The sequence below is a fragment of the Macrosteles quadrilineatus genome, unplaced genomic scaffold (assembly GCF_028750875.1).
Source record: "Macrosteles quadrilineatus isolate MER2022 unplaced genomic scaffold, UCM_ALF_1.0 Scaffold_6__1_contigs__length_79288215, whole genome shotgun sequence".
NCBI classification, from domain to species: Eukaryota; Metazoa; Arthropoda; class Insecta; order Hemiptera; family Cicadellidae; genus Macrosteles; species Macrosteles quadrilineatus.
Window position 1 is genome coordinate 14,747,996 of NW_026542599.1, and position 16,950 is coordinate 14,764,945.

The 16,950-nt window shown below is 40.0% G+C and overlaps 1 protein-coding gene across 1 annotated transcript in view; it reads left to right on the forward strand.

Annotated features, from left to right (window-relative positions):
* Positions 1 to 16,950, forward strand: part of LOC128996634 (cell adhesion molecule Dscam2-like) — a 55,560-nt gene that overhangs the window by 32,869 nt on the left and 5,741 nt on the right. The window contains exons 20-27 of the mRNA XM_054422040.1: positions 3,441 to 3,585; positions 4,776 to 4,996; positions 5,656 to 5,841; positions 8,358 to 8,565; positions 8,950 to 9,032; positions 10,008 to 10,143; positions 12,063 to 12,223; positions 15,316 to 15,504. Coding sequence (XP_054278015.1) covers positions 3,441 to 3,585; positions 4,776 to 4,996; positions 5,656 to 5,841; positions 8,358 to 8,565; positions 8,950 to 9,032; positions 10,008 to 10,143; positions 12,063 to 12,223; positions 15,316 to 15,504 — 1,329 coding nt within the window. The remainder of the gene's footprint in view (positions 1 to 3,440; positions 3,586 to 4,775; positions 4,997 to 5,655; positions 5,842 to 8,357; positions 8,566 to 8,949; positions 9,033 to 10,007; positions 10,144 to 12,062; positions 12,224 to 15,315; positions 15,505 to 16,950) is intronic.

Here is a 16,950-nt window from a genome sequence, read left to right on the forward strand (position 1 = left end):
CTGCGTTAATGAGATCCTCTTTTTAGTTCCCACCAAAGATTCGTCAATTGATAGTTTTTCATATGGTGTGAAATGCGTTCGGAAAACTCTGTTACAATGGTCTATTAAACACTGAAACCGACCACATGGGTCGTAGTTTGGGTCCCCAAGCTTTGGTAAGGTGTTTTTGTCAACAATGTGGAAGAACTTGAGCAAAATTTCAAACCTGTTCCGGCTAAACATCTTACTAAACCATGGGGTACTTGATGATGATGCGGTAAACCAGTACGATTCTATTGTTGGTTTTCGAATGACGCCCATGTTTAAGATCACAGCAATAAATCCTTTCATCTCCTCTAGTGTAACATTTACCCAGGATCTTAGGCGGCTTTTAGGGGACAGGTTGCCTTGTTGAGACCTTAAAAATTCGTTTGCATATTTGTTAGTTTCCAAAACAAAAGTGTTTAGTAAGACATTTGTAAAGAACAAATAAAAATATGACAAAGGACGTGAGTTACGGGGTGGACAGTGTTTTGGTCCAGACAACTCAGCAAAGTTGAAAGTTGCGGGAAATTCATGATCGTTACCGTCTTCAACCTCCTCCCATTCACTACTGTCAGAATCGTGATTATTCCTGGGCCCTACAGGCTGGGGCCTTCGAACACGACCCCTCCCCTGACTACGTCTGCCCCTCGGTTCCCGATTTACGTGTCCGTTAAGCATTTGTGGAGTATTATTAGGTCTGGGCATTGGGGGATCATCAGGATCGCTATCATCAGAACTACTATAACTCACAGTAGGCTCGTGAACATCAGTTTGGTTGAAATTATGTTGTACAACCGTTTCTCTGGTTGAAGGCCCTGGAGCATTTATATCTAAATCTAAAACCCTAGGCCTATTCCTATCTGTTAAAAATCTAAAAGGATTGGGTCTTTCAGCTGGATCGTAGGTTGGGTCCTCGTCTGTGTCGTCAAAGATTTCATCTGAGGAAGAGGACAGGTCATCTAATGAGTTCACCTCACCATCGTCACTAGCGACGTCGTATCCACTTGCTAGAATTTCGTTTACTATAGCGTTTTCACTAAGTGGTGACGGCGGACACGGTCTTTTACTCATTTTACACCAAAAACGTACACAAAACTAGACTCTAAATAATGTTTTCCGCACTAAATAAAGTAAACTAACATCACAACATGTAATAGTAAACAAAACCTCATTGCAGACTGTTTGGCGCCAGTAAAAGCCGCGACAGACTGCGTGGCGCCAATCGCCAGTCTGCTCATGGCACGGCCCACTTGATCGATGTCATTTGTGTTGTTGGGATACTATAATAAAAGCTTTAGATAATTTACGCTGCGGAACCAACTAGAATGGTCCTTAGGCTTTATAGTAATATGAAGTTTACGAGTATATTAGTAAAAATAACAGCGCAATATCAAAAATACGCCGAGCCGATCTGATCGGCCGGTGGCGGGGTTCGCTCGACATTGCAGAGCCGATGAGATCGGCCCGTGGCGGACTTCGAATACAATGTTTAGGCCGATGAGATCGGCCCTTGGCGGTCTTCACAACATGTCGTAAGGCCGATCTAATCGGCCCGTGGCGGTAAAAGGGTTAAGTCACTATTTTCTCGACGCCTTTGACGAATTTCTGTTGCTGTTGATGTGTCAATAATGTACAATTGGCCATACACGGGGTCTGTCGTTCCTATGAACAGTTCCCCGCCATGTGGTATTCCCCTGGCGTTCATATTAATTACAGTACTTATAATGAAAAGCCAGCAGCCTACATACCAAAACATCTTGAATCCCTGGTGATTTTATAAAAGTATGATCGAATATGATTACTCTACGTTGTATATTCACTGCACTAAAAAAATTTACTTACGAAGGAATGCAAATACACCATTTTAGAACCAATAACATTTATAGGTTATTTTAGTTGTATATATTTACACAACCTTAACCTTAAAATGTGTAGAAATATAAAGAAAACAACATCATTTAAAATAAACTTGAACATATGATTTAAAAATAAAAACAAAACAGAAGTTAGATTTAATTTCGACTCTTTGATTATTTATACAGAATATTTATTCTATGTCGTTTATTCCTTTAACACGACAATAACGTAAAAGCATGAAAAAATGAAACTTGAGTATATGATTTAAATATAAACAAAGAATGCAGACGTTTTTCCGACTAATCTTCAATATTTCAGTTTTATTATAGTATACATTTCATAGTTGACTGGCTAAAAGTAAACCAAATGTGTGTATTGATCACTGTTTTCAAATCTGTGGCACAGCTGTTTTAATTTCAAAAGATGTAAACAAATTAAACCCCATGTTTTTTTAATGGGAAAAGTTTTATTCTGTTGCGAATTTATGGTAAAAAAATAAGAAAAATGAATAGTTTTCCCTCAAAATTCACGTCAAGACCTTTAAAATAAGACCCCTCCCATCCTTCTACGGCCATCCAGTCACTCACAATTTCTTTACAAAAATTTGACTTACGGAATTATATATATAGATGATACTGGTTGATGAAACAGCTGGTCTTAGTCAGTAGCAAAGTGCACAAGGCATCTCACTTCATTCTACGCTTATCCTTTATCCTTATCCTTAAAATGCACACCTAGGTGCTAAGCGGTTTTAGGGTAAGAAATCCATCCCCTCCACATGACGTTTTAAACAATATCTGAACAGCTGAGGTTTTCCGAAACGTGAATCAGCTGCTACATATATAGGCCTATTAATTTTGAATCGACTAGTAATAATGATAGACAGACTATTGGTCTTGCTACAGTAAAACTTTTGTATAATAAGACCATTATTAATCGGTTGATGTGAAAGGCCAAAATCAATCTCAAAAAATATAACTGCAGGCTTCAAACACAGAGCAATTACAATTACATATGATTTAGACAATTAGAAATTAGGTGAGAAATTACAGGCTTAAAACATTAAGCGGTTCAAAAACAAGCAACTACATTCCGTTACAGGGTTTCAACTCCATGCAATTACCAGTTACGTTCAATTATAGTAATTATGTACTGTAAGTAATTACAGGCTTTAGGAACTAAACAATTACACAAAATGACAGCCTTTACAAAATAAGCAGTTACAGCTTTAATGTTTAAACCATTGACTATTGACAGGCTTAAACACTTAGTGGTTGTACGCTACGCCTAACTACATAACCAATACTAAGCAGTTACACACGGTTGCAAGCTTAGAACAGTCAGCTATTTTTTAAGCAATTATAACATATAAATAGCTACTTCCCTATACGGAAATTCGCTAAAACCAAACAATTAAAAACTTACAGACTATTCATGGAACCATCAATCTGGGAAAACACTTCCAGGGTATCACTGACGGATTGAGTGATTAGACACTTAAGCATACAAAAATATTGAAAAAATTCATCACTTATTGAAGTCACATTCCTCTGTTGCAGTGCCAGCTCGTATAGCTGGATTCTCTGGCAAGATGGTAGGTGTGGCCGGTGCTTCTCTCAGTCTAGGCTGCCACGCTGTTGGTCTCCCGGCGCCTTCGCGTATCTGGCGCGGACCTACTGGAGCACCACTCAGCCCTGACTTCAGGTAACCACTAAACAATTAGTAATTAGTTTCACCTAGTTACACGATGTGAAATCTGTTCCCATCCTCAGGTGAGAATTTTAATTTACTCATTGTTGTGGCTTGCCCCTGAACTGGTAAGACAATATATATACAGAGTGTCCCACATAAGGTGTCTCAAATTGATTACGGAAAAACAGGTTAACGTACAAGGATGAAATAAAATTATATCCCACTAAATTGACCCCAAGGATTAACCTAAAAATATTTTTTTAACTTTTTTCTGATACAGGGTGTGCCAAAAACTGAGGGGTCACTAGTTCGAATTTTCAAATGTAATCATATGTCATGTTATACATAATTTTAAATGTATTTAGGAGACAAACATTTTGGCAAAACAGGAAAATCAATTATGTATTTCCATTTCAAAATGGTAGCAATTTGTTGGAAAAAATCTATATTTTCTTAATATTCCGAGTTTCCTATACCAATGCACTTAGCCCTTCTCCGGTTGAATTTTCTTGCTTGTTATGAAATTAGCTTTACTGTGATATGCTACAAGTAATGTTTATTATTTCAAAAGAACAATATTTTTACGTTAATCTTTGGGGTCAATTTAGTGGGAAATAATTTTATTTCACCCTTGTATGTTAAGCCGTTTTTCCGTAATCAATTTGAGACACCTTACGTGGGACACCCTGTATAGTGTTTTTTTTTAATCTACCTTCAATTTCCTCCCAGTCCAATCTAGTTGTTTACTACAACTATAGTTTTGATGCTTGCATTATGATCATGCAGATGCCATTGATGGGAATATCAAATTTCAACAGTCATCTAAGGAGCTATGTTCACACAAATATACAGAGAACATAGATTCTCATAATGAACAAATTAATGATGGGTCTCTCGTGGGAATAAAAAGGCCTGTGTTATTATTTAATAGCACCGTTGTGGGAGTCGGCTGAAGAAGCTCCCCCCATACAGCTAAATTATAATCCCGCAATCACAGAGTCATCATCATTGACACCCACCATATTGATCTTTTGTACTTTATCCCCTAAAGTACATGATCAGATTCCAGGCCCCAAAACGTCCACTAAACTTGTTTTCTACTAATCGTAATGGAAAATGCCCACAATAAACTCTCATGTAACGCCAATTTATCATCATAAAAACAAAAAGAAAACTGTCAAAAAATGTTCCCTATGTTCCAGAGTGTTGTCAGAGTACACTCTTATGTTGGGTCCCCTCACCTCCGACCTTGCTGGCAACTACACCTGCAATGCGGAGAACGTTTTTGGACGTGATCAGGTGGTCTATCAGGTGGTGGTACTGGTGCCACCAGGCCCACCTCAACTGCTTGTGCCTGCCAACACCATGGCCAGCCTGGCTCTGCAATGGAAGGTGATGAGTGACGGGGGCAGTCCAATCACAGGTGAGACACGACATCGGAAACTTGTTAAGGACACTCACATCAGGGTTACATACAGATTGTAAAAATGAACAAAAAGACTTATGTTACCATTTTACTCATCAGAATGGTGCAATACAGCTGTTTCGTACTGTGGAAAATGCAGCACTTATCCTCTGGTTAGCGTCAAGCTTCTGGCATAAAAATGCTGTCTGTTTTTTTTCAGCAAGCAACTGTAGTTGATTAATACAATGGTCTCATAGAGACACATGTGACGTATTTGGATTGAGAGACTGTTATGAGTCTTTTTAACCTAGTTCAACAGTTTGTGTACCTACCGAGAAGTAAGGTACAGAGGAAACAATCTTATGGGACGACCGTGCACTTTCAGCTCTGGAATGTTGTGCCAGAAATATACTTGTGACGGGCAAGGAAGAGCCCGAACAGTGAGCACTGTGCAGGAATTCAAACAGTGCACAGGGTCTTCATCCACTGTGAGCGTTGTAGTACATGATGGCGAAGTGGTCATTCCCCTAGACACCAGCATTAGTGCTAGACACCACTTAAGTGTACCATTGAATATTTCCTCTATACCTTAGTTCCCTGTGGTGTACCCAAAAATAAGTAGGCTAATTTAATAAACCCTATCCGACTTATATTTAATTCACAAAACTAATTTGCAGGTTACCATCTTCATTACCGCAAGAAAGGCGAGGAGTGGCGTCAGATAGTGTTGGACTCTGACAGAAGAACATTCTCACTAGAGAAGCTGTCTTGTGGATCAAACTACGAGATCTTCTTACAAGCATCCAACGCTGTGGGACTCGGAACTCCTAGTCAGACTGTACAAGCGGCTACTAGAGGCGAGGGTGAGTTTATAATACCCACGCCGCAGCAAACCTGCAGACTTAGCGAATTTCCATTTGCCTGATTGGATTCAAACTAAAATGTCTCCTTAAAAATATCACATTTATTCCCTATTTAAACAGAATTAGTTTAATGATTACTTAGGTTTGCTGCAACAGGGAGGGTAAAAAAGTTTTTTTAATGTAAAATGTTAAAAGGTACTGTGGTTTAGGAAGAAATTAATGTATTTTCCAAATATGATCAAAATATGTTCATAAACAAGCAAACCACAATAGTTGACTTATTCTCCATAAGAATAACATGGGAATTTTAAAATTACAATTTTTTTGAATTTTCTCCGTAACAATTAGGCGCATAATAACGCTTCAATATACTAAATTATTTGTTTTTTAAGCTCTACAAAATGGTTTAAAAAGAAATTGTGAAATTTTGTGTTTTTAAGGTAAAAAATGGGAAAACCCTTTTTTACCCATTTACCCGGGGCGTAACCGGGATCGATTGAAAATAATAAGAATACTTTAGTGAGAGGTAAAAGAATGTTTAATCATTATTCAAATAAAGTGGATGGACAATATGATATGATAAAGATAATAATAAAAACAATAATAAAAATGGATGATAAAATAATTACAGGCTCCTTTTATTTAAGTAGGCCTAAGCAAATGAAATTTATATATAACACTCTAATAATTATAATTCTTTTTGACACGTTATTATATTCAAACAGGAATTTAATAGTCACTATATTTATTCACACAAATTATAAATGAAATCTATTATTATAAGAATGATTACGATTAACATCAATCAATCACTGACTTTAAAAGGTTAAGTTAGCCTAAAACCTGGAGACCGGCGAAGTGTCCCCGTAAGATTACTGGGGCCAAGTGTCTTCCTTTCGGTCAACTTCAACCTCAGTCTCCCCAAAGCACAATTGCTAAGTCTACGGTTTTTGTGGGTCGGTCGATTGAGCAAGCTACGTGTCATCAAGAATTCTGTCTACTAAATGCCAATGTTCTGACACTGGTATATGCATTGTGAAATCCATTTACCAGGTCTTTTACTTTTGAAATATAATCCCAAAATTTAGAAAATAATTTTTGGTGACTACCCGTCACAATATACTAAATTATTTGTTTTTTTAAGCTCCATAAAATGGTTTAAAAAGAAATTGTGAAATTTTGTGTTTTTAGGGTCAAAAATGGGAAAACCTATTTTTACCCCATAAAACCCCCCATAAACCCCCGTTCCCATAGTCCGATCATGCTGGTTCGCGAACTCATTCAAGTTTATCCCGCCTTACACCTTCAAACCATATTTTATCAAAATCGGACAAAAATTACTCAAGTTATCGTGCGGATGGACACACACATATATATATATCTCTATATTTAGATGTATAAAAATTTGAACGAATGGTGTTTTTGGCCTCTGGGGACATCAAAATGAAAAAGTAAATCGGTCCCGGGCCTAGGTCTTACCATGAGACCTACGGTAATAGCTACTTCCCTATAGGGAAATTCGCTAAAATGGGCAATCAATCAATGAAGTGATCATCATGCAATCAATCTACAACAATCTAAAAAAAGTCAATCATTTAATAAAGTAGGACAGGTGAAATCAATCTACAATGGGCAATCAACAAAGTGGTCATTGTACAATATCAATCAACCCTTGAACACAACATACAAGAGTGGATATCAATGTGAGATGAGTGTAGAATGGAGTTAGATAAGTTTTTTTTTTTTTTTTTTTTTTTTCTTTTTCACTGACTATATAGGCTGTTTCTTATGCCAGGATAATTAAAAAAAATCACTAATCAGTAAAAGCTAAATGATCAAGAACAGCTGGGCCCAGCTTTAAATTGTCAAAAAGCTACTAACTTTTCTCAGGATCGCATGATTTTTTTACTAGGCGAGTTTTATAACCACAATAATAACGAGAATGAAGTGGGATCACTAGTGTCACGTTGTTTCTGGCTAAGGTACATTGAAAATAAGTACAAATGTCTCGTCGTAAGTGTACCTAAGTAAAACTCTGGTTAAAAATAAAACTGAAACATAACATGGGATATAAGTACAAAATGCTTAAAAATATACTTGTAAACATTCAGATAAGTTATTAGCCAGGACCATGAATTACTGTTCATTATGCAAGTGAAAAACCAAACAAAAAGATACGTAGTAGCAAAAGGTAGTTGTGCGCATGCGTGGGCAGATGGCAAAACAGCAGGCAGGCTCTGTATGATGAACACATTTTCCTAGCACCAAGAAGGATAATATAGGTTATCATATCCAAATCTTTTATTGACTATTGAATGGAGTTATTAGTTTTGATTTTTCTTTCATTTCTTCAACCCCCAGGTGACTGAATGTTTGTAAACATAGCCAACATGCTCAAGCTGTTTTTTCACCTGCGAAACGAACTGTACAATCCATTCTCAAGAACAGCTGGGGCAAGCTATGCACCTTTAAAAACACTGACTTCTCTCACAAATTAAAACTACGTTACATTTCAGCTCCCCCCGCACCTGAGAAAGAAGATCTGATCCTGGTGAATGCTACCTCCGCCACAGTGTTCCTGGAGTCCTGGCCCTCCTCGGGTTGTCCCATCACCAGTACAGACGTCGCCTACAAGCCGCAGGGTCAGGCGCAGTGGAGCATTGTGGGTGCTGGTGTGACACCTCGGGAGGAAGTTGTGATTACTGACCTGCTACCCGCTACCAGGTAATGTTATGATTGTGATTTAGTAAATGTAGAACAAAAGGTTTTGGTGGAGTTAGACCCAATATAGGACTCAAAGAATAATTGCAGCAGACATTTTCCATCATGAATACAGTAGTCCCTCTTATCCAGACTCTTCCAGGACCGAAGCCAGGATAACGGTTTTTCTGGTTGAATCGATGATTGGCAAATTGCTATTATCATGTCAATGCTGAGACAGTGGAATCACCTTAAGCCAGTTAACAGAAAGTTCCACACATAAAGTGAAAAGAAAAGGATCTGACTTCAGGGGTTTCTCTTTGTTGATAATTTTGCTTCACTAGAATATTATATCAATAGCACAGCTTAATTGGTGATTAATTGATTTAATTTGTTTGACATTTTCAGATATTTGCTGAAAGTTGCAGCGCATAGTGATGCTGGAACTACCAGAAGAGAATACATCTTTGCCACAAGGTCAAAAACAGGAGGTTGGTAGTTTAAATTACCTATACAGTAGACCCCCTCTTAACCGACCCTAATGGTAATGGACCTAGGTCGGATAACTCAAAAGGTCGGTTAAAACGGGCAATCCCTCAAATCATAATATAATGAAGTGCTATTCATTTGGAATTATATAATCATTATTTTGAAGTCATACTTGCATTATTTATAAAATAAACTACTCTTATCTCCTTTTTCATATTGACAGAAAAGTCACAAATAAACACAAAACACGGTTAAGTCAAATAGGCCTACTTTCAGTGGAATATATTATAATACTAGGCAAGAGTCAATAAAAATTTATCAATAAAAATATTTCAATAACTTTAGTACTGTAATGTATTAATTGATACAGTACAGAACCTTTTGTCGAAATTAAAGATGCAAGCAACCATATTGTTACAAGACAGGATGTTTATAACCTCTCAATGGAGGCTCCAGGCACAAAAACTATCTTGACCTTGGAGTTGTAAACCCCCTTTCCCTGCCCTCCCTACAAGTTGTGTTGTTTCTGTTTGTTTACTCCAGTGATAAGATAATCAGGTAACGCACACTTTATGATGTTATAAATTTGCCATACAGATAACAAATCAGATCAGATGTGCTCACGCTAAGAACGATGATGACAAACTGACAATAGGCTATGCTATAATTTTTGTGATCAATACAAAATAATTTATTCTTAGTCATATCCTGTGGAGATAAGCGTATGGTTCAGTTCTCATCGCCCAGCGTGGGAGCGGAAATGCCGAGATTCCTAGAAAGCGGCGGTTAAACCGAGCTGCTCTCAAAGCAAGGTCGGTTAAAACAAACTGTATTATTTTACGATCGAAGGCGGATAATCCGATTATCGGTTAATACGAGGTCGGTTAAGAGGGGGTCTACTGTAGTTTTTTTCAAGCACAATACAATTAAATTTTTGAGACTTAAAGTTTTATTCAATTGTGGTTTTTTTTTTTCAGAAATGATTCCCTTGGAGATGATTCCAGAACCAACCACCTCTATAATCAACCAGTATGGGATCCTGGTCCCTATAATAGCAGGAGTGGTGGGGACTATTGCCTTTACTCTCTGCGCTTGTATTGTGTTCAGAAAGAGGTTAGTGTGAACTTTACTTATTCTTCTTACTTTTAGTCGCTTCCCCCAAGCAAAGCAATGGGACGAGCACAAGAATATGGTTCTAAATTCTAAAGCCTTTGGCAAATTTTGTAATCATAAGTGACATAATTAAACTTTTGAATTGTTTGTACTTGTATAAGTGAACAAAAAAATGTTTAAAAGCTATACCTGATATGTGGTACAACCTAGGAGTCAAGTTTAGAGGCACACTGGTAGTAAGTAGGTTCTAGGGTATCCAGTGTTGTCAGTGTGGTATATCGTCATATAAACAAGTGGTCTAAAGTAGGGATAGACGGGTCCCGAAATTTCGGGAATTTTTCGGGAAAAAAATCTTCCCGATTATCGGGACGGGATTACATTTGATTCGGGAATTTTTCGGGACGGGATTTGGTCCGATCGCCGGCGATTTTGCCGCTTCGCGAGTGCCGATGACGCCGCTATTGCGAGCGATAGGTCCGCGAACGCAGGAGACGAAGTCGTTTCGACGATTGCGCTGTGACCGCGGAGTCATACCGACGATCACGCCGTGATCCCGGAGACATACCGACGATCGCGCCGTGACCGCGGAGTCATACCGACGATCGCGCCGTGACCGCGGAGTCATACCGACGATGACCCCGTGACCGCGGAGTCATACCGACGATCGCGCCGTGACCGTGAGTCATACCGACGATCGCGCCGTGACCGCGGAGTCATACCGACAATCACGCCGTGACCGCAGAGACATACCGACGATCGCGCCGTGACCGCGGAGTCATACCGACGATCGCGCCGTGACCGCGGAGTCATACCGACGATCACGCCGTGGCCGTGAGTCATACCGACGATCGCGCCGTGACCGTGAGTCATACCGACGATCGCGCCGTGACCGCGGAGTCATACCGACAATCACGCCGTGACCGCAGAGACATACCGACGATCGCGCCGTGACCGCGGAGTCATACCGACGATCGCGCCGTGACCGCAGAGTCATACCGACGATCACGCCGTGACCGTGAGTCATACCGACGATCGCGCCGTGACCGCGGAGTCATACCGACGATCACGCCGTGACCGCAGAGACATACCGACGATCGTGCCGTGACCACGGAGTCATACCGACGATCACGCCGTGACCGCGGAGACATACCGACGATCGCGCCGTGACCGTGAGTCATACCGACGATCGCGCCGTGACCGCGGAGTCATACCGACGATCACGCCGTGACCGCGGAGACATACCGACGATCGCGCCGTGACCGTGAGTCATTCCGACGATCGCGGCGTGACCGCGGAGACATACCAACGATCGCGCCGTGACCGTGAGTCGTACCGACGATCGCGCCGTGACCGCGGAGTCATACCGACGATCACCCCGTGACCGCGGAGTCATACCGACGATCGCGCCGTGACCGTGAGTCATACCGACGATCGCACCGTGACCGCGAGTCCTTTCGACCGCGAGTCACAAGTTTCTACAGGTACCTGAAAGATTGTTACCCATTTTTTGGTTTTTATAGATCAGTGCCACAAACGGTAAAGATTGATTTTGTGTGCCTTTTTTTGGTAACTGCAAGACTCAAGACTTTCTTTTTATGCACAGAAAAAAATCCCGTCCCGTCCCGTCCCGAAAATCGGGAAGGAAATAAAAATCCCGTCCCGTCCCGTCCCGAACTAAAAATTCAATCCCGTCCATCCCTAGTCTAAAGTAATGTGTACCTAGCCAGAAGGCATTATTAGTTCAAATAGAAAATATTACTCCCAATATTAAAATCCCGTCGCTTGAGACTTTGATTCTTACTGTTGTGTTCTACAATATTACTCTCTGCACATTCGATAAAAGCACACCAAACACTGATAACTCACCTTATTCCACTAGGAGGTCCTTGTCCTGTCCTAACCGTGTATAACCTGTTTAGGACCTACACAGGTTACAAGGGGGCGGAGACGCCGGCTGCCAAGAGTCTAGTAGAGTTGGAGAACCAGAGGAATGACTCGGCGGCTCACGCCTACTCTCCTTCGCCCAATCGCAAACATCAGGATTCCAGTCTCTCCGCCAACAAAGGCAGTGATACGTCAGGTTACAGCACTACACGCTTTTTTTGTTTTTTTACTTTTCTTTTATACACCTGCCTTGTTCACCAAACGCATGTGAGTGTGGTAGGGTCATGTTCAGAAATTTAAATTTTGATTTGGAATCCAAATTCCAGAACGTTAAGTACCGAATCTCAAATTCAGAATAAATAACTGAAGACCCACGGAAAAAAATTGACTTTTACATCTGTTATTATTTTTTCTCATCAAATAGTCGAGTCAACAAAATGTTTGGAACACAATTTCCGACTTTTTTTGGTCTAATAAGAGGGTGAACATATTCAAAGTATTATTTATGATTTATTATAATTGACCACATATTTTGTTTTATTTATTTATTTATTCAAGTACAAAAATTAAATTTTACAACCATAATTTCCAACAAGCTTCACAATCCTTACAAGGCTTATCTGCAACCATACTCCGCTCACAATATTTAGGCGGTTTTAAGGGAAGAAATCTTTTCCCTCCTTTTTGTTTTCCCCTTCTGCCTGAATGAAAAGACATTAAATTACTTTTACGCAATTTTGTGGGTTCCTGCATGCAAGTTTATCATTTATGTTCAATCTGTACAGACTTGTAGCTTTTTATTTGCTTTGTAGTGTACAATTTAGCTGTACATTGTTTGCATCTCCATAGATTAAACATTGTTTGCATCCTTCTGCATTATTTTTTGCTGATTGCATGTGGGTTAAAATTGCTTGGACGATGTTAAAAGCCTAGACTTAAATAGGATTTAATATGGCACAACATGCATTGTTTTTAACCAAAATGAAACACTGTTTAACATCATTAAATTTTCTACACCAATCTTTGGATTGTATATTAGTACAAACTAAAGCAGTGGCGTATCCAGGGAGGGGGCCCAAGGGGGCCGGGCCCCCCCCCCGAAATTTTTTTTTAGTTACCCTGTAGGCCTACACACGGCACACGGGAGCGTTGCAACGCGCGTTCTAGAAACAGTCAAATGAGTGCAAACACACTACACAATACGTGTTGTTATTATATATAATACCGGATTACTGGAATGTTATCAATAAAAACACTTAAAAATGCAATTAAAACACGTCTCCGAAGATCGCGCGATCGGAAACCGCTATTGCCGCGATCGGGCATGACGACGATGACGTTTCCGTAATCGAGGGAAACGATGATAGCGTGTACGGTCACGAAAGATGATCATGATTTTGCCACGATCGTTCATGACGACGATGACATGTGACCGCGGGAGACGATGATAACGTGTACACGTCCGCGGGAGATGTTCGTGATTTTGACACGATCGCGCATGACGACGATGATGTTTCCGTGACTGTGGGAGATGTTTATGATTTTGCCGCGATCGCGTAAGTCGACGATGACGTTTCTGTGACTGAGGGAGTAGACAATGATGTTTACATGGCCGCGGGAAATGTTAAAATCTTTGCCACGACCGTGAAAGACCACGATAATGTCTACATGACCGCGGGAGATGTTCATGATTTTGCCACGATCACACAAGACGACGATGGCGTTTCCGTGACCGCGGGAGTAGACAATGATGTTTACACGGCCGCGGGAGATGATACAATATTTTGCCACGACCGCGGAAGACAACGATAATGTCCACATGACCGCGGGAGATGTTCATGATTTTGCCACGATCACGCAAGACGACGATGACGTTTCCATAACCGCGGGAGGCGATGATAACGTCTATACGTCCGCGGGAGATGTTCATGATATTGCCGCGATCGCGCAAGACGACGATGACGTTTCCGTAACCGCGGGAGGCGATGATAACGTCTATACGTCCGCGGGAGATGTTCATGATATTGCCGCGATCGCGCAAGACGACGATGACGTTTTCATGACCGCGGGAGAGAATGATGATATGTACACGGCCGCGGGAGATAATCAGAATTTTGCCGCGACCGCGCGGAAGACCTCCCGCCAAAAGACGCGGATTACTGGAGTGCCGGAGTGGTACCGTGCCGATTATATAGGGTCTTTTGTACAATGTTTTATAATGAAAAAAATGACGGCAGCTGGTACATATAGTGTCTACTTCAGTATCCAATAGTCATTGCGTGTACATTACACATTTTTGGTCGAGTTTTCGATCACCGGACGACCACTAGTATGCTTTATTCTATAAGTTGAGTGTAGTTTTATTAGCTTGATTTATTTTATTAAAATTACGTCACGCAGATTAATAGTAGTTTAGGCAACTTGTTTAGATTTCAGAACAGTAAAAAACAAATTTTTAGTAGTAATACACCAATATTATTCTCTACTTTAGAGCCTCCAGAGGTGTTGTAAACTGCAATTTAGCACCATAAAATACCAAAAGTTTTCCCCCCTTTAGTCCTGGGGGGTATTCCATGCCCCCCAGACCCCCCGGATCGGGCCCCCCCCCAAAGCAGAATCCTGGCTACGCCACTGAACTAAAGTACTGGTTATATAATAGTACTGGTTTTAAGCTCCAACGCAACGTGTTCACATTTATTGTGTGATAAATTGCCTGAAATAATACAATAATACTATACAAACCCAGCCAACAGTATAAAATAGGAAGATAAACCCCAAATTGATAACTGCAGTGCTTAAGGTATCTCCGGTTTAAAAAAATAAAATGGATATAACTAAATTAAGCCATCCACAGATTACCTGATGTAAATTACTGATTTATGTTGAATCGCAGACTTTTTAACCTTGCCATACTGTCAGGATGACTCATTGTAAGCTATAGCATCCTTTGGGTCTCGTCAAATAAATCATTAGTAAAAATTTGGATAGACTAACACACTAGTGCAATCTCAGACATTCTCATTTAAATAGTTCTTTTCTTATACAAAATTTACGACATCTGGTTCATAGAGATCTACAAAAACCTCTAAAATAAAAATAAGCACAGAGGGCAATATATGCAAATGCAGTGGATTTGTCTCACCGGGGGACAGGAGCAGACTTAACCAAACAATGTGAAAACTTTGTTTTTATTTGCTTATCATCTGCTATACATTTTTGTGACACTGTATCATACTGTATAATACCGTATTACTCCACAAGTAATTTACTCCCTTGGTATGACTGTAGGAGCTGACTATGAGATTTGCCCCTACGCCACCTTCAGTCTACCTACCCAAGCCATGGCGCACTCGCTACAATTCCAGACGTTTTCTCAGAGAGAATGCTACGAGGGGCTGCCAGTCAAGGAGTACCACTACTCCAGGGGTCGGAACAAACCCGGCACCTCCAAGAGTCCTCCTGACGGGCTTAGCTTAGGTACGTACAATTAGATACGGGTCCTTGCTTAGGTTCGTATTTGGGATATCTTAGACAAGGGTCCGTTGGATGGGCTTAGCTTAGGTACGTACAATTAGTAGACAACGGGTCCTTGCTTAGGTTCGTATTTGTTATACATCTTTGTCAAGAGTCCTCCTGACGGGCTTAGCTTAGGTACGTACAATTAGATACGGGTCCTTGCTTAGGTTCGTATTTGTGATACATCTTTGTCAAGGGTCCGTTGGATGGGCTTAGCTTAGGTACGTACAATTAGATACGGGTCCTTGCTTAGGTTCGTATTTGTGATATCTTAGACAAGGGTCCGTTGGATGGGCTTAGCTTAGTCTTCGTGTAACCGAGAGGACAGACATGTTCAAAGCAGACGTGTTTTCGGGCAGACCTAAGAATACTGTCTTCCACAGCAGCACAAACTCTATCGAATGATAGTTGCCTGGTGTCCGATCTGACTTTAGACAGCTTTTCAGCTACCTTTTGAATGCAGAAGCCTTTTACTAAAGTTAGTAACCCACTGCATGATTGTACTATGGGACGGAACTTCTCCACGTCGCCCAAATTAAAAGAATGCATGGAACTGCCGTTGAGTTGCAATGACTGAACCATTACTTTTTAGATATGATTTTATGGTTGCTCTGGTGTCCACTGCTCTATGACTAAAGATAATGGCAATGTGTAGGCTTTCCATTTTCCAACGAGCCGAACCCCACCACTCACAGACAGCCTATCGCTGAACAGTGAGCTGCAAAAAAATAGATCGCTTTTTTTGCCACACCCTGTACTATCATGTATCATTATTTTTATGTATCTGTATTTATTGTAATGTTGTATTGTTTACTTCAGTGAATACCCTTTTATTACCTTTAAACTATTTAAAATAACACATTTTAGTAATTTGAACTTGAAACCACATAGATAACGTTAACTTCAGTACTCAAGTTATATACCTAAATTGCTCACAAAGATTTTAAATGCAGGTTGGAGGAACTACAGTACATTTGCAGGAGCAGGTAAATCAATCACATCTTTGGAAACATTTGAGTAGAATTTTGTATCGTGTAGCTTTTGCTTGGCACAGTGTTGTAACAAAGAAATTAACTTTTTTTTGTCAATGACTTTTAAAACAAAATCTTGAAATCATCATAGCTCATAAGAATTGTAATTACTAAGAAAGGTTTACAGTCCATAATAAAAATAAAATATAAACCTTAAAAATTACACTAACATAGTAACAAATATTACAAAGATATTCTTTAACTCTCTTGATCACGTTTACAAATTTAATTTATTAAAAATCATATTATCACACAATTCAGTCAATGGGGTTAATTTTTTCATTAAATCATTTACATTTTTTAAACCTTATAACTGATTTCTTTAGGAAGAATATAAATTTCCAGTAAAACGAGGGATAGCTTGTGAAGAATGCAC